This window comes from Thalassophryne amazonica, chromosome 8 (assembly GCF_902500255.1).
Source record: "Thalassophryne amazonica chromosome 8, fThaAma1.1, whole genome shotgun sequence".
NCBI lineage: Eukaryota > Metazoa > Chordata > Actinopteri > Batrachoidiformes > Batrachoididae > Thalassophryne > Thalassophryne amazonica.
In genome coordinates this window covers 37,282,242-37,308,925 of record NC_047110.1, presented here as the reverse complement: position 1 = coordinate 37,308,925, position 26,684 = coordinate 37,282,242, and the positions used below count along the sequence as shown (strand labels likewise).

Genomic DNA, 26,684 nt, shown 5'->3' with positions numbered 1-26,684 from the left:
GTCATTTTAAGTCCATATGCACCACACTCACATATTCCCGACGAGTCTGCAAAGAGGGGGATTCCAAGGAAGGTCCGCCCCACGGGGTAGAAGCTTGACCTGAACTTTGCAGAGTGAAGGGGAATAGGTGACCAACATGGGAAACACATGCACAGAAAATAAGCCCCTATTTCAGGGCGACGAAAAATACATGCACAAACGCAATCCGGAAAATCTGAAGTACATAACTAAATGGAAAAAGAAATATGGTGTTGTGTGTTGGGGGGGGCGTGGCTGGATGTTTTGGTGTTCTTTTCTTTGCTCTCCAGGTGGCATGAGGGCTGATTTGTCTGTGAAGAAGGTGCTGGCTGAAGAGTCTTCACCCTCATCAACATCATGGAAAGCACCTGTGAGTGGTGCTCACGTGCAACCTGGACGACTTGCAGCTGAAGCAGATAATTGGATGGCGTTCTGCATTTAAGTCATGTGTGATTCAAGCAGAACTGCCGGGAACTCGACCTTGTGACGTTCGTTTGTGAGACGCTGAGGACCGCGCCTGGGTTTTGACACATCGAGCCCGTGAAGCAGGGAGGGGTGAGGACACATGCTGTCAGCACACACGAAAGGTAATTAAGTGTTTAAGTAATTGTTGATAGTAACTTGGTGTTTTGTTACACAGTATACTGGAATTGTGAAGAGAATTGTGCAGTTTGCGTCTCACTGCTGTGGCGTGAAGGATAAGTGATCCTCCACTTGTTGTGAGAAGCTGCTCATTTGCATAAAGTAAAAAAAAGGACACTGACCTGAGTGTGTTGCTGATAGCGTGTGTTTATTGGAAGATATAGTTGTATCTGTTGCCTTACCTCACCTTCTCTTTGCTTCACAGAGAATCAGTTTGTCGTGTCCACCTGGGGGGTGTTTGGCGGTGGTAGGAAGTCCAGGAGCGCCGGCTTTAATCCTTGCGGGCGCTGGAGAGCGAGCCACGAATCACTCCACCAGAGGGACGTTGTTTTTATGTTTTTACACTTTTAAGCACAGGTGAATAATAAATAGTTTCTGTTTGGAACCGCTTTCTGGTTATTTTTAGCGCTGGGTCCTGTCTGACGCAGGTCCGCTCCTCAACCCGCATCGACACATAACATATGGCTTTTCAGGTAAATTGGTTATGCCAGATTGTGAAGGTTTGGTGTTAAAACTTACAGCAGCAGCAGCAAATAAAAAGGGTAACAGGAAAGCAAGAAAAGAAGGAGAAATAGAGTGTGCAAAAGTATGGCTCAGTGAAGCACAGATGAGAGTAGAGGCCATAAAGACGAAGAAAGACCTGTGGTGACTCTAAAGGTAAATGGACAGGACATGGATTTTCTCTGTGACACAGGAGCATGTAGGACAGTGATAACAGACAGACCTCCCGGAACTAAATTTGCAAAAGAAGTCGTTTGGGTAAAATCTGCAAATGGACAGGTGAATTCAGAGAAAATATTGAAGTTTGTCAATTTTGAAGATCCTGAAAAGAACCAAACTCTTGTGTCAGAGAGAATACTGAGAGACCTTATGTCAAAAACTGACTTATGGCCCTGTCAGCCAATCAGAATCGACTATGTCACTAAGCCCCGCCCCCCCATGACATCACAGCCAATCAATACCTGTTGCAGATGCTAACTGTGTGTTTCGGAGGTGTGTGTGTGTGTTTCGGAGTTGTGTGTGCGTGTGCGTGTGTTTCGGAGGGGTGTGTGTGTGTGTGTGTGTGTGTGTGTGTGTGTGTGTGTGTGTGTGTGTGTGTGTGTGTGTGTGCGCGCGTGTGTTTCGGAGGTGTGCGCACACACACACACACAGATGGTCTTTTATAACATAGTAGAGAAGCTTGAATCTTTGGTTGAAGCTTGAATGTTTTATTACATCCGATTTCCTGATGACGGGGTCGTTCGCTGGGCTTGTTTGAAGACGGAAAAACAAAGCTTATTCTTATTCACAGTAGATGCAGTTTCCTTTAAGATATTACCCGGTCGATCAGGGGCTGCGGGACACCCGCTGATCGGAGATGCCGCCCGAGGTGATGAAGCCGGAAAAAAACAAAGTTTCTTCTCTGTCACGTCCCCCTGTGGGAAGGAGTCACCGCTCATTTTCACTACGACCAGTGAAGAGTGAAGGCGCCTGGACCCCGCGATGGGTATAAAATAGAATTAATTTGCGGTAAAAAAAAAAAAAATCCTGAAAAAAACCATGTTGTTTAATTAAGTTTTCTCGTCTTCGAGCAGATGCGAAAACCACATCAGCTTTCAGGGTAAGTGCTTTAAGTAATCTTTTTTGATAGAAATGACTGTTTTTAAATGATGCACGCGGTCTGAAACTGTGTCTTTTTTAGACAAAACCACGCAGACGGTCCAGAGTGTGTTCGGACCCGGCCTCAGTAATATATTTGAAATATTAGAGAATATCTGCTTGTGAGGGTGCTGCTTTTTATTTATTTATTTTAATTCTAGAAATCAAGTCAGAGCCCCCTGAAGAAGTTCGAAGGCTGGAAGCCCCGACTTCACCACGCAGATGTAAGTACACCGACCGAAATTAAATCACGGTTAAAACTCTGGAATAACCCGATTTTTTTTTCTGTTACAGCCCGTGGAGAAGCGGGTCAGCGGCAGAGAACCATAAAACGATCCACGGATTTACACGGTAAGGAGTCGGAGTTTATGTATTTATTTATTTTAAATATTTAATAACTAACAATTTTCTCTTGTTTCAGCACGCGGTCTATTTTCCACTGAGATGCAAGGCTCGAAGATATTCTGAGTTGGATTAATCTCATCTCGCAACTTTTTTGAAAATGTGTATTCTGTTTTTTTTCTTATTTCGATGGAACGGGAGAATTCATTTTGAAGAGGTATATTAATTGATTTTGAAGAGGTATATTAATTGATTTTCTTGAGGTAGATTCATCCTGGTACAGATTTTAAAAGATGGAAGGAGAGAATTCAGGTCGGGAAAATAACTTTGGACGTGTATTGGATTTAAACGCTTCAATAATCAACTCAGCAGGGAGCGCTCCTGGAACAGATGGTCCATTACCCGAGGCGTTAAATTCACCGCCTCAAAATAACATCGAGTCCGGAGAGAGACTTTTAAGCCGTGTTCGTTTAACACCGCTAAATGATGCTCTTAACAATTTGGCGGCTGAACGAGAATCGGAAGAAATTAACCCCTACATCATTCCTGCGATTAACGCTATAAATTCGACGGTCCAGTCTGATACTGAAGAGCCCCCTGACCCCCCGCACACCCCGCCTCCAGACGAGTCCGGTCCCGTGGCGTTGAACCAGGTACGCCTGACTCCACTAAATAACGCCGTAAACCTCCTCGCGTGTGAAGTTAATCCTCACGTCCAATCCGCGGTGGATGAATTAAATCAAATGCTTAACGACGCGTGCGTTTTTTCACCTTTAAGAAGTCCCTCCCCGCGCAATGCGCACAGAGAAGAGATTTTAAACGGAGCTCGTTTAACCCCGATAAATGCGGCAATCTCTGTTTTGATGGAAGGCGGGGATGATGCACGACCGGGGTCCAGCCGGCACTCTCCCATGACGGGCGGTGGGGCTGCTAACGTCATCAGGAGACCGGCTTTTAACAATATCGAAATCAGGCAGCCTCTAAATTTCCACCGCGTCGACGAAATTCCCGACTACGCGGAATTTTATCGTAACGTCGTAGGGACTCTTCAGAACTCGGTCAAAAAGGCTTTAACACACACCAGGGCCGGGGAATTTATCCAAATGGAGATTCGTGGGGACTCAGTCTACAACGAAGCCGCTTTGATCAGCTCATATAACGACGCAGGCGATGTGACGGGCTTCCAAAATCTGCTAGAACGATTGATACAATCGAATTCCAACGTTTTATCCGATGAGTCTCTGGAATTAGTGGTCCAAGTCATCCGCAACCAGAACGGCGCGGGGAAAGGCAGAATAGATGACCTCCTCCATCACGAGGTTCTGAGGAAAAAATCCAAATGCCTTAATATCGTGTATAATCCTGACAACAGTTTATGTTTCGCGATAAACCTCGTTCAATTATTGAATCCTCATCTGACTACGCACGAGGCGGAGCAGCGCGGGCAGGCATTACAAATTAGTGTCGGATTAACGGCTGCTACGCCGGTATCTTTAGAGCAGGTGGGAAAATTTGAAAACGTTCTGGATTGTAAAATTGTGGTGTTTTTCAGAGCTGAAGGGGAGAGAAAGCTGACAAAATTCCAGACAGGAATACCGGCGCTGCAGAAAACTCTTTTCGTTTTTCTGTTTAATAATCATTTTTACGGAATCACCGATTTAAAGAGATTTTTGGGAGTGAAATATGTATGTGAGTTTTGCTTTGAGGGGTACAATAACCCCGCCTCCCATAATTGTCCGTCATATTGTAAAATTTGTGAATCCACGCAGTGTTACGAGAAAAATAACCCGGTATTCTGCAGCGAATGTAACAAGAAGTGTCGCTCGCCCGCCTGTTACAGCCTGCATAAACAGCCGAAGTATCGTCCCTCCGCCGGTAAGTTCGTTAATGTGTGTGATAACAGAAAAAAAATGCCCTCGATGTAGACGCGAGTATTACATAGCATTTTCTAAAAACAGCGCTCCACACGTGTGTAAGCAGAAGAGGTGTCATATATGCGGCGAGGCTCTCCAGGAGCCGAGCGAGGGTCACCTCTGCTATATGACGCCGGTCAAAGCTGAAGAGACGCATTCAGACAAATACGTTTTTTATGACTTTGAAACGTATGTCGATAATAACGGGGAACACGTGCCGTTTTACGTCAGCGCTGTAACAAAGACGGGTGATTTTTGGAGCGCATGGGGGACAGCCCGTTTCTTTAAACATTTTAGAATGAGAAAATTCAAAGAATACGTGTTCATCGCTCACAACTCAAAAGGTTTTGATGGCTATCTGCTTCTAAAGTATTTAGTCCAGCAGGGAGTAACCCCCGCTGTGATTATGACCGGGAGTAAACTATTACTCATGACAGACGCCGCCTTTAAACAGAAATATATAGATTCGTTATCTTTCCTTACAATGCGCTTATCTCAGATGCCTAAAGCCCTGGGAATCCGGCTGAAAGACGAAATCGTCCGCAAAGGTTACTTTCCGCACCTGTTCAGTTCAGAAAAAAATCTGAACTATGTCGGACCATACCCTGACTCTGCGGCTTACGGGGTCGCAAATATGTCAGAGGGAGAAAGAGAGGAATTTAACGTGTGGTACGTGCGCAAAAAAAAAACGCAATTTTCGATTTTAAAGCCGAGGCCGTTATGTATTGTGATAACGATACAAAAATCCTGGCTGCAGCCTGCTCCAAATTTATGTCTGAATTCATCACTGAAACACGCGTGGATCCTTTTACCTGCGTTACAATCGCCTCAGCGTGTATGAAAGTCTTCCAAACTAACTTTCTCGCTCCAAAAACGCTGGCGATCCCCTCCGCCGACAATTATAGAATGAAGCATAAAAAATATTCGGACGTGGCCGTGCAGCGGTTAGAATGGGTTGCTGAGACGCAAAACATTACCATCGATCACGCTCTAAACAGGGGCGACAAAAAAATAGGTGGTTATTATGTTGATGGGTATGCTCAGATTGACGGGGGGATAAAAGCGTGGGAGTTTCTCGGGTGTTTTTACCGCGGGTGTGCAAGGTGTTTTACACAGCACGAAATAAACCCTCTCACAAACACCTCATTTGGAGAGCTCCACGCAGCGTGTCAGAAAAAAATAGCCTTTCTGCGGGCTATGCCAGGCGTCACCCTCAGCGTAATTTGGGAACATCAGTGGCTTGAAATGAGGCTGAGGGATGAGAGCGTTCGGCGTTTCCTCGCGTTACCGCCGCCCCTCGAACCTCGCACCGCTTTATACGGCGGTCGGACTTGCGCGTCCCATCTGAAGTACACGGCTAAGCTAGATGAGAGGGTCTATTACGTCGACGTGACCTCGCTGTATCCTTACGTTAACGTAAATTTCACATATCCCATGGGGCATCCGGAAATTATCGAGAGAAATTTCCGAGACCCCAGGACTTATTTCGGGCTCATCAAAGCCCTCGTGTATCCGCCCCGGGGGCTAAAATTCCCCGTCCTCCCACACAGAACTCCTCACGGTAAACTGGTGTTTACTCTGTGTCGCACCTGCACTGATGAAAATAATCAAGCGGGAGCGTGCGCACACAGTCAGCAGCAGAGAGCTCTGTCTGGGACTTAGACGACCCCGGAATTCCACAAAGCTCTGGATACAGGCTACGTTGTAGCTAAGATTTTTGAAGTCTGGCATTTTGAGGAAAAAAGTGATAAAATCTTTGAGGGGTACATAAACACCTTCTTAAAACACAAGCAGGAAGCTTCCGGTTTCCCTCCCGAATTTGATAAAGACCCCGAGAGCAGAGAAAAATATATCACGGACTACTGGCTGAATCAGAAGATTCGTTTAGACCCAGAAAAAATCAGTCACAATCCGGCAAAACGACAGATGGCTAAGGTTCAGCCTCAGCCCGGACTTTGAATACTACCCTAAAAGCATCCTGCGATATCTGGAGAATCTCCCAGATGTTAAAAACATTCTGTATCACAACAAACAGTTTCAGCACGAGTTATCGGACGTATGTGGACAACACTGCATGTATTATCTGTACCTCGGGGCGGCATCTCCTCCCGCAGCCCCCTGATCGACTGAGTAATATCTTAATAGAAACTGCATCTGGCGTGAGTGATAAGGAGCTTTGTTGATTGTTCGGGCTCGGGGCGGCATCTCCGCTCAGCGGGTGTCCCGCCCCCATGATCGATCGGCTAATATCTTAAAAGAAAACATCCTTTGGCGTGAGTGATAAGGAGCTTTGTTGATTGTTCTTCGGGTTCATCACCTCGGGGCAGCATCTCCGCTCAGCGGGTGTCCCGCCACACACACACGCACACACACAGTTAGCGTCTGCAACAGGTTTTACAGCCGTGGGGTCATGTTTCCGCGAGCGGCTCTATGCGTGGGTATTTGACCGTCTTGCTGCAAAGACTTACAGCCGAGAGACGGCTATTTGTTTCCCTTCTTTAATTTACGAATTAAAAAACAGAAAAGGAAACGTAATAATTTAAGAATTAAAAATATTAAAGGGGCATTAAATAATAGACAGTGATTTATGTTTAATTATTTCAGAATTAGTTAATTCTTTAATACATTAAAAAGATCTAGGTATTTTTAATCGTTCTTTAATTCATGAAATAAAATGACATTAAAATATTAGACCCTGGGTGGGAGGTATGGCTTGGAGGCGGTGCTTGGGCGGGGTTAGGGAGGAGCTTGGGGGTGGAGCTAGGGGAGGAGCCAGTGGAGGAGCTGGGGGCGGGGCTTAGGGGCGGGACATACTGACGTCATCGACTCTGATTGGATGTGATGTCATAAGGGGCGGGGCTCGGAGGCGGGACTAGGGGCGGGGCATAGTGACGTTATCGATTATGATTGGCTGTGACATCATAAGGGGCGGGGCTGGGAGGCGGGACTAGGGGAGGGGTTTAGGGGCGGGACATAGTGACGCCATCAATTCTGATTGGCTGTGACGTCATAGAGGGGGCGGGGCTTAGTGACGTAGTCGATTCTGATTGGCAGCTGTCACTTTTTTGACGAAAGGGTCAGTTTTCTCTCTCTTACAAAGTTAGACAATGCTAGTTTACCACTGCTTTCACCTGTTTTTAGATCTAATTGTTATTTGTGGTAAAAAGTACACAATCTGGTGTCAAATATGGGCAGCAGGAGCCCACCTTAAGACACACTTGTGCAATAAAATCAAACTTGACTATCAACCTGCATGTTAATACTGTTAGGTTTGCACTGTTTACGCTGTGTTTAGGGGTTGAAGGAATAGTTGAGGCCTACAGGTTGTGTCTGCCTCAGGTCAAACTCTACGGTCCAACCAACTTCTCTCCCATCAATCACGTGGCCTGCTTTGCTAAACAGGCCCTTCAGCAAACCACTGCATCGGTAAGTGTTTGTTCGTCCAGTCAGCTGACATCACCAGTGGTTTTGTGTCTCACGGCTGTGCACACAGCACGTCACTTCACTCACAGCTGTGAGTGAAGTGACCCAGCAGCCACAATTCATGCTTTTACTTCTCATGCTCACCATTCAGTCCTGACATTCATTGCATAGAGGGGACACACACACACACACAAAATCTGCCCTGTAACTGAAACAGCAGCCATGATGGATTAGGGACCTTACTCAAGGGAGTCTCAGTGGTGACAGCAGTGGTTCTTGACCTTCCCCTCCAGATTTAATAGTCTGTTATTCCAAATTAAGAGGAAACATAACGTGCATCAGTAAATAAGTGTTTTATGAGCTGACAGTAAATCAGATTGTACAGGTTTTATTTGGTATATTTATCAAAGGGACATGCCTTCATGTTTTAATCACTAACTGGGAAAAACATGTTTTTTTACTGATTGTCTTAGTCTACAGTAACGGCCATTGACCTTTCAATTGTAATCTACTGGTTGATTTTCATTACAGTCACAAGATAGGAAGTTACATATACTAATCCACGTATTATTGTGTGCATCAAAGGATGACGTGTGTGTGTGTGTGTGTGTGTGTACAGCATGTTCATTTTTGTCAGTGGTAGGCACAGCTATCCGAAAAGTTAGCTTTGATAACCATTAATCTGCTAACTGAAAAGTTAACTTTTATAACGCTAAACTGATAAACCACTAAAAATTTATCAGAAGTTACTGGTAACCACTAACTTTTAGTATTGACTCATTTGCAGCCACATCGCGTTACACTGCTGACTACTGATAAGCCAGTTTTGAGTTTAAGTGCTGCAGAGGCTGCTGGGCAGGATCACAAGCACAAAATGAATGCACGAAAAATAAAAATAAAACCCCAAACACTATTCATCTTCATCAAAAGCACTAAATCGCAGTATCAGATACGTCCTTCCAGACTCTGGCTCTTAAATGTGGTTTATGTGCTGAATAAATACTCTTACCCAACCATGGCTCGTTGTATCTGGTAACTGCCTTTATCTGTCCGGTTAACTCTGACGTGTGGGGTGCCGACCAGTGTTGCTACAGTTACTTTGAAAAAGTAATCCAATTACTGATTACTCCTTGAAAAAGTAACAGTTTAGTTACTTTTACAATTGAGTAATCAGTAAAGTAACTAAGTTAGATTACTAGTTATTTTATTAGTCTTTTATCAGCTGCCGACGACACCCCCTGCCACCTCACATGAAAGTGATAACCCATTTTGCCAAATCTCATTTTATAGTCACCCTTTCTTGAGTTGAGTTTTTTTATGTTCTTGACCTCATATTTAACTGTTGACAGCACTGTAACGGTAAAACATACAATTTCTAACCTACATTGTTTATAAATGTAACAATTTCTTTCTAACATGTTTCTCACATTTAAATTTTCTAAACATTTTAATTGTTGAAATTCTTCTTCTTCTTAAGTATAGTAGCAGTAGTATAGTATGACAAATGTCTTCAAAAGTGGACCTTTAATCAAGGGTTGTTGTGGGAAGCCGCGTACCCCGCCCACATTCCCTTCCAGCGTGGATTCAGCCCTGACTTGCTGTTTGAGCAGAAGAATGGATAACATTTATTTATGCAGAAAACATGACCAGATTGACAGTTGAGAACTTTTATCAAGGTTTTTTTAAGTCATGTCGTCCTCAGAAAGAGACTTCAGGTGCATTTGAGCGGGGGAAAGAAGCATTAACATTTGCGTGTTGCGGATCAGCTGTTTGAGCGTCACCGTGCTTTGAGAGACAACTGTTTTTCAACTCGCAGCTGCTGGAAGCGGATGTGGCTTTGTGCAGCAGCTCACTTAAAGTGAGTTCAGCCGAGCGCCGACCTCCCCCTGCATCTCGTTGTTCACAGTGTAACTTCTTTCAGCTCTATGTTGCAACAACAGAAGTGTCTTCTCTTACCAGGTACTTGTGTTTGACCTGTGAACCAGAAGTGTTGGCTAGCTTTCTGCATTCATAAACAGGAACTAACATGGATGATTTTAGGGTTCACAAATGTTTTTGACTTAAAGTTACTCACTTTACCACCAAACAAAAGGTTAGCGGACTGAAAGTTAATGGAACTAAATTTCAGAAGCTAACTGGTCTGCTGATGGTTTTCAAAATTAGCTAAAAAGCTAATCTGCTAACGATAATGTTAGCTTTGCTAATTAGCGGTTAGTGGATTAGTGGAACTGTGCCCACCGCTGATTTCTGTGTTGTCCTAAAGCATGATGCAGCCATTAATGGAGTGACTGGTTGCTTAGTCATCAGTTTGCTTCTGTTTTTCTGTCACTCAAGTTGCACTTCATCTCTCTGTCACACACACACACACACACACTGTAAAACACTAAATTTTCAAAATATTAAATACGAGAGTGCCTCAAACATTTCCAGTGTCATTAAATTTCAGCCAGAGTGATCCAAAACCTATTTCATAACGTCTACATGTATGTTTCTTTAAAACGAAATAATCAAGAATAATCAGTTTTTTTTCTGCAGGTTTTTTGTTTTCATATCTGAGGCATATACAATAGGGTTATGACTACAAAACTTTTTTCAAAACTTTAATTTTCCTGATGTTGCATTTGATGAACTTTTACTCATAAATCACTTTTTTGAAGTTTATTTCATTGGATCATGAAAAAACCTCCCGCACCTAGCACCACATCACTTTTAAAAATACACGAGTTTACACAATACTATTTAAAAATAACGTAACAAGAAAAGAATTAACAAGTATCAAGAAATAACAAGAAAATATACAAATAAATATTGCTAAAATATATTATTAAACATAATTAAAAGAAATAAAAAATAAAGGTAAAATAGATGATGGGGGAGGTGGTCTAGTGGTTAAGGTGTTGGGCTTGAGTCCAGAAGATCATGGTTTCAAATCTGGAAAATCACTAAGGGTCCTTGGGCAAGGCCTTTAATCCCCTATTGCTCCCGGTGTAGTGAGCGCCTTGTATGGCAGCACCCTGACATTGGGGTGAATGTGAGGCATAATTGTAAAGTGCTTTGAGCGTCTGATGCAGATGGAAAAGCATTATATAATGCAGTCCATTTACCATTTATATAAATGCAGTCCATTTATAGATAAACATGAACATGCCACTCAACAAAGTCTGTTGCCAAACTGGTGTCTAAACCTCTTTGTCAACCAGAAAAGCGTCACAGGTGCTTCAAAGTCTGGCTGAAGATGGAGTTAGTGTCCCAACACCATCACAGTCTGTTGTCTGGCGTCGAACAATCAGAGATGCAGAACAAGTTAAGAACCGCCTCATGGAACTGATCTCTGAAGAGAATTTGTTTGCATTTTGATGGTAAGAAAATTGACAATAAAGAGTACCAAGTTGTGTACTTGAAAAATGACAGAACAACATTACAACTTGGCATTTTGGTTTGTGACAGTAGAACCACTGCAGACATCTGTATACCAAGATAGGACCTGTTTGATGAGTACAGTGCATGGAACAGTATTCAGATGATCATCTCTGACACAACAGTAGTCAATACTAGTCACAAAAATTGTGTTGTAGCCAGGCTTCAGAGAACATTTCGACACAAGGGATTCGATGAACCTCAATACATCGGCTGCCAGCACCACATTCTTGATCTTGTTCTGCGACATGTGTTGGACTTCTTTTTTCCTATACGGTCACGGTCACCTAACATTAACTACGACTTTATTGATGATTTTGGAAAAGTATGATGACTTGCAAAATGCACACATGGGCACAGAAGTGATACCAGAATATGCGAACCTTGGCTGGAGACATGATTTTAAATTCCTTTTTGAGCTTTGTGAAGCATACAGGTTTTACAAAATGGAGGAAAAATGGCCTCACATCAAATGGCACAAGCTGCCATCACTTCACAGTGCCAGGTGGAACTCACAGGAATTTTAGCACTTATTGCATTTTTCCTTCTTGCAAAGTGGTGAGAACAGCTGAGGGTAACTTGCAATTTCATTGCAACTACATGGTCGCGGGCCTGGTTTTCTAACCAACACTATTCAGAGACAGATTATGAAGTCCTGCTGTCATCAATATCCAAACTTAAGTGTCCCAAAGCTGTGAAATGCTTCTCTACTCATAGTAGCTGAGAGAGCTGTAAGGTTGACCGAGGAGGTTTGTTCTACTTGCAAAACAGAGAAATATCTTAGTAGCAAATTTATTAACACTAATACACAAATCTGAAACACTATTAAAACACAACAAATGCTATATGTACTCATTTTCATGTATTCCTCGTGTATTGTATGTAAAACTGACATGTTATAATAAAACTGACATGTTATAATAAAGAGTGTTTGAGCCGCTAGGTGTTTTAATGTGAAATATGAAACTGTCTTAGGTGCGGGAGGTTTTTTCAAGGTCTGGCAAAACCAAAGTCATTTTTGTGAGTTTTAGGTAAAAGTTCATCATTTATAACCCCAGGCTAATAAATTTGAGATTTGTCATAACCCTAATATACAACCCCTGGCAAAAATTATGGAATCACCGGCCTCGGAAGATGTTCATTCAGTTGTTTAATTTTGTAGAAAAAAAGCAGATCACAGACATGACACAAAACTAAAGTCATTTCAAATGGCAACTTTCTGGCTTTAAGAAGCACTATAAGAAATCAGGAAAAAAAATTGTGGCAGTCAGTAACGGTTATTTTTTAGACCAAGCAGAGGGAAAAAATATGGAATCACTCAATTCTGAGGAAAAAATTATGGAATCATGAAAAACAAAAGAACGCTCCAACACATGACTAGGGATGGGTATTGATAAGGTTTTATCGATATTGATGCCATTATCGATTCTGCTTATCGATCCGATTCCTTATCGATTCCCTTATCGGTACCTCGTGAATTTTGTACTAAAAGTAGGCTTTACAGGTTTTCTATGTATTTCCTTGAGTCTTAAAGTAAATAAATATGAAATTAGTCACTGTATCCTTGATCTCTGGACATAAAAAAATAAAACTGTGTTTTGCTTTGAAGTTATTAATTCAGACTGGATTCTATCGTTCTATCTTGACTTGTCAGAGAGCCGCGCAACATTTGGAGCTGTGTGAACAGAACGGAGGATGATTCTCGTTTCTTTCTCGCAACGAGACAGGAGTCCCAGTTAGTAACTTTAATCTGCACAAAAGTGAATCACAACTCATATTCATGGATGAAAGTGGTGAAAAACAAAAAAGCTGAAACCCAAAATTACCCCCCCAACACCACCACCCACGAAAATGTTTGAATTCTAGAAGCTCTGAAATGTAATCTGGGACTATTCCAGACAATAAACTGGAGTGAGTGCAGCATCCATTTAGGTGAGAAAAAAATACAACTTTCCTTATTCAGATTCATTCCAGTAGTATTCTGCTCTTACTAGGATATATATATATACTCAACAAAAATATAAACGCAACACTTTTGGTTTTGCTCCCATTTTGTATGAGATGAACTCAAAGATCTAAAACTTTTTCCACATACACAATATCACCATTTCCCTCAAATATTGTTCACAAACCAGTCGAAATCTGTGATAGTGAGCACTTCTCCTTTGCTGAGATAATCCATCCCACCTCACAGGTGTGCCATATCAAGATGCTGATTAGACACCATGATTAGTGCACAGGTGTGCCTTAGACTGTCCACAATAAAAGGCCACTCTGAAAGGTGCAGTTTTGTTTTATTGGGGGGGATACCAGTCAGTATCTGGTGTGACCACCATTTGCCTCATGCAGTGCAACACATCTCCTTTGCATCATCCGTGAAGAGAACACCTCTCCAACGTGCCAAACGCCAACGAATGTGAGCATTTGCCCACTCAAGTCGGTTACGACGATGAACTGGAGTCAGGTCGAGACCCCGATGAGGACGACGAGCATGCAGATGACCTTCCCTGAGATGGTTTCTGACAGTTTGTGCAGAAATTCTTTGGTTATGCAAACCGATTGTTCCAGCAGCTGTCCTAGTGGCTGGTCTCAGATGATCTTGGAGGTGAACATGCTGGATGTGGAGGTCCTGGGCTGGTGTGGTTACACGTGGTCTGCGGTTGTGAGGCTGGTTGGATGTACTGCCAAATTCTCTGAAACGCCTTTGGAGATGGCTTATGGTAGAGAAATGAACATTCAATACACGAGCAACAGCTCTGGTTGACATTCCTGCTGTCAGCATGCCAATTGCACGCTCCCTCAAATCTTGCGACATCTGTGGCATTGTGCTGTGTGTGATAACACTGCACCTTTCAGAGTGGCCTTTTATTGTGGGCAGTCTAAGGCACACCTGTGCACTAATCATGGTGTCTAATCAGCATCTTGATATGGCACACCTGTGAGGTGGGATGGATTATCTCAGCAAAGGAGAAGTGCTCACTATCACAGATTTAGACTGGTTTGTGAACAATATTTGAGAGAAATGGTGATATTGTGTATGTGGAAAAAGTTTTAGATCTTTGAGTTCATCTCATACAAAATGGGAGCAAAACCAAAAGTGTTGCGTTCATATTTTTGTTGAGTATATATATATATATTCTGTTGTGTTTCTATTCAGGTTCTTTTTGTCTCTTTCTCTAAAATTGTATATAATAATCATTAGATTATTAATATATAAGCAAAAACAAATTTAAGGAATATTACAATTTGAAAACAAATGCACCCGAACGTGATGACGGCTGCAATTGCTAAATGCTAACTTTTAACATTGAAAATGCCATAGACATGCTAACGCGTTAGCATCGCTCCCGTTTTTAACTTATAAAATACATCTATCAACTGTTTCAGAAGACCATAACAGGTCGGTTTAACATAGGAAAGGTAAATAATACTCACAGACGTATGCTCTTTAGGGTTTTAGCGGGGGAAAATTAAGCGAAAGAAAGAAATAAAGGAAGCAATCGACCGAAGAATTGCTTCAATCTGCGAACCACGCTTCGATTGGTTCAAGGTTCAAAGCAAAGCCGCGCTGCAGACAAGTTGATTAAGGACCCGCTGCAGGGTCTGTAATCAATGTAGAGAAATGATCATTTTCCTGACAAACACCCGCCAAAACAACGGCCACTCTGAAGGACCGATAACAGAATCGTTAAGCACAAAGCTTATTGATATCGGTGGATCGAATCATTTCTTAACGATACCCGAAAGGAACCGGTTCTCGATACCCATCCCTACACATGACTAGTATTTTGTTGCACCACCTCTGGCTTTTATAACAGCTTGCAGTCTCTGAGGCATGGACTTAATGAGTGACAAACAGTACTCTTCATCAGTCTGGCTCCAACTTTCTCTGATTGCTGTTGCCAGATCAGCTTTGCAGGTTGGAGCCTTGTCATGGACCATTTTCTTCAACATCCACCAAAGATTTTCAATTGGATTAAGATCCTGACTATTTGCAGGCCATGACATTGACCCTATGTGTCTTTTGCAAGGAATGTTTTCACAGTTTTTTCTCTATGGCAAGATGCATTATCATCTTGAAAAATGATTTAATCATCCCCAAAAATCCTTTCAATTGATGGGATAAGAAAAGTGTCCAAAATATCAACGTAAACTTGTGCATTTATTGATGATGTAATGACAGCCATCTCCCCAGTGCCTTTACCTGACATGCAGCCCCATATCATCAATGACTGTGGAAATTTACATGTTCTCTTCAGGCAGTCATCTTTATAAATCTCATTGGAACGGCCCCAAACAAAAGTTCCAGCATCATCACCTTGCCAAATGCAGATTCGATATTCATCACTGAATATGACTTTCATCCAGTCATCCACAGTCCACGATTGCTTTTCCTTAGCCCATTGTAACCTTTTTTTTTCTGTTTAGGTTTAATGATGGCTTTCGTTTAGCTTTTCTGTATGTAAATCCCATTTCCTTTAGGCGGTTTCTTACAGTTCGGTCACAGACGTTGACTCCAGTTTCCTCCCATTCGTTCCTCATTTTTGTTGTACATTTTCGATTTTTGAGACATATTGCTTTAAGTTTTCTGTCTTGACGCTTTGATGTCTTCCTTGGTCTACCAGTATGTTTGCCTTTAACAACCTTCCCATGTTGTTTGTATTTGGTCCAGAGTTTAGACACAGCTGACTGTGAACAACCAACATCTTTTGCAACATTGCGTGATGATTTACCCTCTTTAAGAGTTTGATAATCCTCTCCTTTGTTTCAATTGACATCTCTCGTGTTGGAGCCATGATTCATGTCAGTCCACTTGGTGCAACAGCTCTCCAAGGTGTGATCACTGTTTTTTTAGATGCAGACTAACGAGCAGATCTGATTTGATGCAGGTGTTAGTTTTGGGGATGAAAATTTACAGTGTGATTCCATAATTCTTTCCTCAGAATTGAGTGAGTCCATATTTTTTTCCCTATGCTTGGTCTAAAAAAGTAACCGTTACTGACTGCCACAGTTTTTTTCTTGATTTCTTATAGTGTTTTTTAAAGCCAGAAAGTTGCCATTTGAAATGACTTTAGTTTTTTGTCATGTCTGTGATCTGCTTTTTTTTCTACAAAATTAAACAACTGAATGAACATCCTCCGAGGCCGGTGATTCCATAATTATTGCCAGGGGTTGTACTACCTGAAGGGTTTTTGGTGGTGGGGGAGTACATCATTTTGAGCGAATGGATCAAGCTGGATGTGGTAAACAGACGTAAACTCTTTGCCTGAAATGAAATGAGATCTTGGCTTGACTCCTCTCACCATCTGCCTCAGGTTAAACTCAGAAGCCAATATTAGTGTTGAAGACATCGATAATTTGCTGTGGGTGTCTTGCACTGTGGCTGATGAATGCACACAGATCATGCAAGCTTTGACCTTTCATAACAGTTTAAGTCTGATGTTTCTCACATAAGTTCTTAACAGCCATGTAATGATTGGTGTCCTATGTTGGCTGCTGTCATCTTAAAGCAATACTTTGTCCTGCTCATCATCACTGATGGCGTGATCACAGACATGGATGAGACACTCAGCGCCATCGTCAATGCCTCCCGTCTTCCCATGTCCATCATCATTGTCGGAGTAGGAGGGGCCGACTTTGCCGCTATGGAGTTCTTAGATGGAGACGATGGTCGTCTGCGCTCTCAGACGGGAGAAGCAGCCATGCGAGACATTGTCCAATTTGTGCCGTTCAGGAAATTCCAAAATGTAAGCAGTAGGTTTAAATTGATATTGTGTAATTAATTCTTTGATGTTAATTCTGAATTGTTTGTGAATGCTGTATGCTATAAGAAAAAAATGCATGGCTTCCCCCCCAACATTTCATCTTTCAATCAACATCTTAAAGTCTGCAGCAAATCCAAATGACAGTGCAGTGTTACTCCCATACATAACGCATATCTTCCCCAGCCCAGATAACTGCTGTCTGTGTGCCTTGTGTATCTCTTTTAGGCACCCATCCAGGCTCTTTCCCAAAGTGTACTGGCCGAGTTACCTCAGCAAGTGGCCTCCTTCTTCAGTTTATTCAAACTGAAGCCTCCCCACGATCCCAGTCCTTCATAGGGGTACCCCATGTTCTTTCAGACATAAACCCCACCTCTGTCCTAACCTGTGCTTAGCCAGTGTCAGTCAGTGTATGAATAATTCTGTCATCATTGCCGCCATGTAGTTTTTACTGCTTGCTTAATTTGCAGCATTTGTGGTGGGAAAAAAATGTCAACACTGTGGGACACATAGTACAACAAATTCTGTTGTACTTTTTGTTGGCTCCACATGATCACAGAAGCATGTATTGCATGCACACAGCAGGGTTTCCCCTCTCATTGTACAGGCCTAAAGGGTCCCCAGGTCTATGCCTGGGGCTGTCAGGGCCTGAGAATTTCACACACTTTCAAATGGGAAATCTGTGCTTTTCTATGTACCGTATTTTCCAGAGTATAAGTCGTTTCTTTAACGAATTTGAGAGGTCCTATGACTTGTAGTCTGGTGCAACTTGTACACTCAACAAAAATATAAACGCAACACTTTTGGTTTTGCTCCCATTTTGTATGAGATGAACTCAAAGATCTAAAACTTTCCACATACACAATATCACCATTTCCCTCAAATATTGTTCACAAACTAGTCTAAATCTGTGATAGTGAGCACTTCTCCTTTGCTGAGATAATCCATCCCACCTCACAGGTGTGCTGTACCAAGATGCTGATTAGACACCATGATTAGTGCACAGGTGTGCCTTAGACTGTCCACAATAAAAGGCCACTCTGACAGGTGCAGTTTTTTTTTTATTGGGGGGGGGGATACCAGTCAGTATCTGGTGTCACCATTTGCCTCATGCAGTGCAACACATCTCCTTCGCATAGAGTTGATCAGGTTGTCAATTGTGGCCTGTGGAATGTTGGTCCACTCCTCTTCAATGGCTGTGCGAAGTTGCTGGATATTGGCAGGAACTGGTACACGCTGTCGTATACGCCGGTCCAGAGCATCCCAAACATGCTCAATGGGTGACATGTCCAGTGAGTATGCCGGCCATGCAAGAACTGGGACATTTTCAGCTTCCAAGAATTGTGTACAGATCCTTGCAACATGGGGCCGTGCATTATCCTGCTGCAACATGAGGTGATGTTCTTGGATGATGGCACAACAATGGGCCTCAGGATCTCATCACGGTATCTCTGTGCATTCAAAATGCCATCAATAAAATGCACCTGTGTTCTTCGTCCATAGCAGACGCCTGCCCATACCATAACCCCACCGCCACGATGGGCCACTCGATCCACAACATTGACATCAGAAAACTGCTCACCCACACGACGCCACACACGCTGTCTGCCATCTGCCCTGGACAGTGTGAACTGGGATTCATCCGTGAAGAGAACACCTATTCATTGTGCCAAACGCCAGCGAATGTGAGCATTTGCCCACTCAAGTCGGTTACAATGACGAACTGGAGTCAGGTCGAGACCCTGATGAGGACGATGAGCATGCAGATGAGCTTCCCTGAGACGGTTTCTGACAGTTTGTGCAGAAATTCTTTGGTTATGCAAACCGATTGTTTCAGCAGCTGTCCGATTGGCTGGTCTCAGATGATCTTGGAGGTGAACATGCTGGATGTGGAGGTCCTGGGCTGGTGTGGCTACACGTGGTCTGCGGTTGTGAGGCTGGTTGGATGTACTGCCAAATTCTCTGAAATGCCTTTGGGGATGGCTTATGGTAGAGAAATGAACATTCAATACACGAGCAACAGCTGTGGTTGACATTCCTGCTGTCAGCATGCCAATTGCACGCTCCCTCAAATCTTGCGACATCTGTGGCATTGTGCTATGTGATAAAACTGCACCTTTCAGAGTGGCCTTTTTTGTGGACAGTCTAAGGCACACCTGTACACTAATCATGGTGTCTAATCAGCATCTTGATATGGCACACCTGTGAGGTGGGATGGATTATCTCAGCAAAGGAGAAGTGCTCACTATCACAGATTTAGACTGGTTTGTGAACAATATTTGAGGAAATGGTGATACTGTGTATGTGGAAAAAGTTTTAGATCTTTGAGTTCATCTCATACAAAATGGGAGCAAAACCAAAAGTGTTGCGTTTATATTTTTGTTGAGTGTATATGGGGGGGAAAAAAAAATCACAATTCACGACCACAACTTTTCTTTACACTTAAAATGAGAAACACACCATTAAACTGCCTTTTTATCAAAAAAATGGTTTGTTTGTTTTTAAATGAGTGATCATGATGGTGTTACTATTTTGAGCTTTTCCTCATGTCGGCTCCAAATAAAATACAATTAGCAGTCATGCTCACTTCAAGCAAATAAATATGAATAAATGTCTTTATCAAATAGAAAAAAAGTGCTGTTTAATGATACAAAGAACTGCACCGTAAAAACGGCAAGTGGCCATTCTTCTTACATTTACATCTGTGTGCGCGCAAACGCTCAGACGTTCATGTCTGTGTGCAGTGTGTTGTTATGGCACAAATGAACAGACGTTCATTTCCACAGCAGAGTAACAACATGAACACAAAACACACAAACGCTGTGAGCTGATTTAAAACTGAACTTACTGTTAGTTTGCGTTGGAGCGCAGTGTCACTTTGGGAAATGTTCCACATAGAATCCAAAAGAGATCAGTCTTGAGCTCAAAAAGTCCATAAAAAGTCTGTGTGATAATCCGCCTTTAATTATTAAACGAGGAAGAGGAAAAGTCCAAACAGCTGACTGCGGAGACTCAAATAAGACAGTCTGTCCTGTGGATGGGCACGGGGCTGTTTTCATGGCTTTTCTCAGCTACCGGACCCCATTTTGTTGTTAGAGGGAGAACCCACCCACGAAGCAGACCGCCGGTCCGTGCCTTCTACCAGTGGGAGAGGGGGAGGGCGACAGGGCTGTGGAGTAAGATAGCTGCCAAAAAGATGTGTGCATAATTCTAACCATTTGTATTCGTAATGTTAGATATGTGTGTCAGTAAACATGTTGTACACCAAATTCTTTGTGGCAGCTATCTTACTCCATACAGGGCAGCTCATTACTCCCCCAGCCACATTGTGAGCTGAGCCCTGCTTCTCACCCCAAGTTTTTTTTCCCCCTCTTCACCCAAAGTTATGACATGTTGACAAATCTGTAGAGATTAGGTCTTAGCTTCCAATGGCTTAAAGACTATGTTGTAAATATATAAATTGTACACTGGGTTTTGAAACGTTTCATTGCGTGGTATGTTCATCTCACATATGTTTGTCTGTTCAGTGGCTGAAAGAAGCAGTTTACTCACATTTTGTGCCCTTATAGTGATGTTAATTAGCTCATTAGCTGTGTTCCTTTACACCTTATGCACCTTATAAATGAATAATATGGCGATTAAACCCATTTTGCTTCTTCTTGCATGAAGTAAAAAATGCGACTTATACGTCGGTGTGACTTGCATACTTTTTTTTCTCGCCAGTGTGACACTCCAGTGCGACTTATACTCTGGAAAATATGGTAAATCAAAATGTGTAAAGCTGCTGTGGCTTCACAATAAACGCATGTTGTTAAGTTCACAGCAATGGCAGCTGCCCTAATAGCACAGTAAAGAGCTTTTGTAAAAGGATAAATTATTTGTGGCACTCTGGCTAGTGGAAATAAATTTCCTGGGCCTGACCCAATGCAGTGTTAGGGGGAATCACTGTACAGACACATTTACACAAAAGGAAAATTCCTCTCAAGCATCCAGTGGCACGCTTTGGACTCCTTTGTTACATGTGGTTTGAGTATTCTAAGATGTTTTAATGGATAATGAGCTGAAGGTAGGCAACATCTTGTGCGTCAAAGTTTTTAAAGTTTATGACCACAGAACTCTTGACACATAACTAAAACAGTTTGCAAGTTTGTACTTCTAATAGTCTGAAGAATAGACACATATGCATCATATACATAGAGAAATGTGAGATGCCCAATATATGTTTGCCCTGAATGCGTGATTACAGCCAAACAGCATTTAAAAAAAAAATGGCAACAATAAGCACAAAGGCAGCGGTTGAACTGGTCAGTACGTTTTGTATATTCTTGTATGGTTGTACAGCACACTATATAGTGTGTATAATAATCAAGACATCTTCAACCAGACTGACTATATAGTCAGTCTGGTTGAAGATGTCTTGATTATTTGACCTTATGGCTTCAAGACATTTGTCTGACCTCTGCTTTTTTTCAAGGTTAGTCACTATGAATTTGAAAGAAGGAATTTGGCTCATGTTGGAGAAGGATTATGAAGACGGTGACGACTTCTGTCATCTTTATCCCAGAAACGGGCATTTCTCACTTGTTTTATTATAAAACTTTCTTTAGGTGCTACAGAGCAACCTTTTTAGCAAGCTTGTTTGATCCAGCTGGAATGTTTTGTTGTTGTTTGTTGTCATGATTTGTAGTCAGAGCTAAACTAACAAATCAACAAATAGCTGTGCATGTTTGTTTGGGTTGGCTTCATCAGCCTGTGACCTCCAACACTCACTGGATCGGTTCGCAGCGGAGTGTGAAGCGGCTGGGTTCTGAGGCCATGGTTCTTAGCAGGAAACCGATGGATTGCCTACTCCGGGTAGGGAATGAGGTCTTAACCCAAGTGAAGGAGTTCAAGTACCTCGGGGTCTTGTTCACGAGTGAGGGGACGATGGAGCGTGAGATTGGCTGGAGAGTCAGTGCAGCAGGGATGGTATTGCATTCACTCTACCTGACAGTTGTGACGAAAAGGGAGCTGAGCCAAAAGGCGAAGCTCCCGATCTGCTGGTCAGTCTTCATTCCTACTCTCACCTATGGTCATGAGGGTTGGGTCATGACTGAAAGAACCAGATTGCAGGTACAAGCAGCCAAAATGGGTTTCCTCTGGAGAGTGGCTGGTGTCTCCCTCAGAGATAAGGTGAGAAGCTCAGTCATTCATGAGGAGCTCGGAGTAGAGCTGCTGATCCTTTGCATTGAAAGGAATATCCTCCTTAGTGGGAGTAAGAATGTAAAATAGGATGGAATTTTCCTTCTGTCTTACTGTGTCATGTTGTACTAATCCATTTCCCTTCAAACCTGTTTCAGATCAAGTAATTGCTGATTTACTGTATGCAACTCATTGACTTTTGTAACTCCTCTTTTACACTTCAGGATTGTCGAGAAGCACTTGCCAAAAGTGTGTTGGCTGAAGTTCCGGGTCAGGTTGTGGAGTTTTTCAGTGCTATGAAGCTAACTCCAGTCATCACCAACGCTGTACCAAATCCTGCAGGGACCATCTGAATTTAGGAACAACGCAGAAAAGGACCAGTCGCCAACACAGACCCATACCACCTCCAGCACATTAATTGACTTCTTCAAAGGTGCAGAGTCCAGCTTCACAAATGCTCTGACTGAGCCTCCTCAACCCTTCTATTTCAACAACATGCGAGTGGCCAAGATTAACTCCACACAGCTGACAAATCCTTATATCCACTTTTAAAAGCACTTATATCTAAATAGCTCTAGTATTTGCTAAATATGAAGGTCTGTGTGACCTCCTTATTCTTACCTAGAATTTTAGTACTCTCCGTATACTTTCAAACATCATTTTACTGAAATTCCTTGTGACGGTAGTAACACTTATGTTGGATGAATAGGTTGATTAACCCTGAACTAAGTCTAAAAATGCACATCTGCTTTTAACTGTAGAACTAAAATATGAGCATTTGATGCTGTATTCCCTAGTACCATAGTAGTTTAAACCATAGAATGGAGCAAACATTGAAGTATTTAGTTGATTGGTCTGATCTCTTTTTTTGCTTCGAAATTAATGCCAGTGAACCAGTCATGGTTAAACATAACATTAGGTTGTGTTGGTGTATATGTACACACACACACACACACACACACACACACACACACACCACACCACACACACGTAAAGGATATATATATATATATATATATATATTATATATATATATATATTATATATATATATATATATCGCTTTTACATCCTTGTATAAATGGCATCATTAATAACTGATTTGTCTCTCAATGCTCTGTGTTTGTGGAGAGAAATCAAGTAGCTTACTCTGTAGTGGTACATGTGGCCTATGAACTAACCTGTTAGTATTATGCACTTGTTGTATGTGTTTGGGCTTTCACTTTGTCATCCCAGAGTTGCTTAAAGCTGTACGGCTTTTCAAATTTCACAAACGTTTCTACTGAAATCCAAGGATTATAATGTTGGTTTATTTTTTTTTACATGTTGCAAAATTACAGCTCATTTTAATAGAGAATATATTTACCTGGGGGAATTCCATAGTGATTATTTTCTGTTCCTTTATACATTTTCTGCCATATACAGGAGGAAGTGCGTGTGTGCCTGCGTGAGGTTTTGAGATTACTTTTGACCTGACCCACTTGCTTGAAGCACATTCCCAGGGTGTGCACGCTAGCATCTGTAAGATGTCTTGTAAATCACTTCAGAGGCGTTATCTGGCTTCAAAGACAGTATTGTTAGATTTAAAAGTGTTTATTTCTTGCTAACCTTTACAAAATATGTGAGAAACATATTAGATTTATGCAGAAATAAGCTCTTTCTGAGCATTTACCATCACCATTTATTTTGTTCAGCAACTTGTTCACCTTCCTTTACTCCGATTGTCAGTTTCAATGTGCTTCCGTGCATCCCTTGCGCAGATCAGGGAAGCCCCTACATGATCCATTCCATTGCTACCAAATGTAGATCTTGGCGTCTGATCGCATGAATTTCTCCCCTTCAAGGGGAGAAATTCTAAATTGTTTCCAGATGGTGCAACTTTTGATCATATTGGCAATATTATATTATGAATCCCTCATTTAAGTGTTCAGGAATAAAATTATAGTGGTGCCAAAGAAAATTCTTGATATGACTTAAGTCTTAAAAAAATAAATAAATAAAAAGAGAGGCAGTAGAGCTTTATTTTATGCATCTTAAATATTTTAAAAACTGGAAAATTATCTGTATAAAGTTAGGACTGGTTGTGATACCACTAATGCTTGTTAACTGGTAATGGTTTACAGTTGTGCTACTTACTCTTTGTTAGTCTGTTGCTGTTTGTATAACTTGCATTGTCCACGTGTCCATGTAGCGGCAGTCAATCAAGTGGATCAAAACTACAATTTTGGACACTTGACACCGTTTTTGCAATGTTGCCTTTATACGCCACCACAATAAACCTGAAATGAAACGTTCAAGGTGTGCTTGTAGTTTAGACTTTCAGCTTTAATTGAAGGGGTTTCACAAAAATATCTCAATAACCATTTAGGAATTACAGCCATTTGTGAACAGGGCCTGTATTTTCAAAGGCCATAAGTAATCGAACAAACATCTGTAAGGACCAGTAATATTGTTCATACATAACGCTTTATGACCAGTTTTCTTCATACAAGAGGGTATCATATATCAAAATTTCCAAGTCAGTTACAGTCACAGCGTCACAGTGAAGTGGAACTGAGAATGATTTTTTAAATAGATGTGAAATTATAGGTACTGTTTGCTAAAAGGCATCTGGGAAAATTGGGCCTAGAGCTGATTGTGTTAAGTAATAAAACATACATGTCCATAAATAAAGTTATGACAGATGTGATTTTTCTCCAGGAAATTTATTTATGTATTAATGACAGGCTTAAAAACCCATGGACAGGCCACATCTATCACTCAAACTTTGACTCCAGAGCAAGATGGGATGAATTTTTAATTAGTAACAAAATACATTTCTCACTTTCAAAAATGATCAGCCACAAATGGAATATATTTAATTATTGTAGGGACTATCCTACACAATCCTGTTGTTTTGGTGAATGTCTCCACGCCAACTTTAGATAATGCCCAGTTTGCTAATAACCCTTTGGGGATGATCCCCAGTTTAAAAAAACAAACAAGAAAACCCTGATTTTTGGTGGATTGGTGCACCTATCTTTGGGCAGTTTTGTCCATTTTTCTTTGCAGCATCTCTCAAGCTGGTGAGGAGTGTCGGTCCACAGCCATTTTTAGATCTCTCCAGAGATGTTCAATCAGATTCAGGTCTGGGCTCTGGCTGGGCCACTCAATGACATTCACAGAGTTGTCCTGAAGCCACTCCTTTGATATTTTGGCTGTCATTGGCGGTCATTGGCCTGCTGAAAGATGTCTGTTGCCGCAGTCTGAGGTCAAGAGTACTCTGGAGCAGGTTTTCATCCAGAATGTCTCTGTACATTGCTGCATTCATCTTTCCCTCACTCCTGTCTAGCCTCCCAGTTCTTACAGCTCAAAACCTCACCAACAGCATGATGCTGCCACCACCATGCTTTACTGTAGGGATGGTGCCTGGTTTCCTGCAAACATTCTGTCTGGCATTCACACCAAAGAGCTCTATCTTTGTCTCATCAGAGCAGAGAATTTTGTTTTTTGGCAAACTCCAGGCAGGCTGCCATGTGCCTTTTGCTCAGGCGTGTCTTCCGTCTGACCCCTCTACCATACAGGCCTAATTGGTGGATTGCTCTAGAGATGGTTGTTCTTCTGGAAGGTTCTCCTTTCTCCACAGAAGAGTGCTGGAACTCTGACAGAGTGACCATCGGATTCTTGGTCATCTCCACTAAGGCCCTTCTCCCCTGATCGCTCAGTTTGGACAAGCGGCCAGCTCTAGGAAGAGTATAACCGAACGTCTACCATTTAAGGATGGTGGAGGACACTGTGCACATTGGGACCTTGAAAGCAGCAGAAATGTTTCTGTACCTTTCCCCAGATTTGTGCTTTGATACAATCCTGTCTCGGAGGTTTGCAGACAATTCCTTTGACTTCATGCTTGGTTTGTGCTCTGACAGGCACTTTCAACTATGGGACCTTATATGTAGACAGGTGTATGTCTTTCCAAATCATGTCCAATCAACTTTACTCCAGGTGGACTCATGCACATTTGGCTTTTAATGTTGCCTTGTCCCTTTACCATACTTTTTGACCCCCTCAAAGGTTAAACCCCTTCCTATTGATAATTACAGTAGGTTCTATGGACCTAATAGATACAGTCAGTAACTGGTATGTTTCCAAGGAGGAGTCAATGTCAGATCATCGAGAACTCTGCTTCATATTGAAGATATATATAAACACACACACACAACTAAATTGTCCTCTGCATTTAACCATCATAACTGCAGTTAGACTCAATCCAACCACTAGAAGCAGTGGGCAGCCACAGTCCGGCACCTGGGGACCACCTCCAGTATAGAGACTCTGCCTTGGTCAGGAGCAGAGAAAGGAGCAGACCCTAA

At 42.1% G+C, this 26,684-nt stretch overlaps 1 protein-coding gene across 1 annotated transcript; it reads left to right on the top strand.

Moving 5' to 3' along the window:
- The first annotated feature begins 2,234 nt into the window (after positions 1-2,234).
- Positions 2,235-23,105, top strand: LOC117514881 (copine-3-like). Its single transcript, XM_034175457.1, has 5 exons — positions 2,235-2,260; positions 7,721-7,979; positions 16,904-17,140; positions 17,384-17,496; positions 22,561-23,105. Exons 1-4 carry the CDS (start codon positions 2,235-2,237, stop codon positions 17,492-17,494), a joined length of 633 nt encoding a protein of 210 aa, XP_034031348.1. The 3' UTR covers positions 17,495-17,496; positions 22,561-23,105.
- Positions 23,106-26,684: the final 3,579 nt, after the last annotated feature.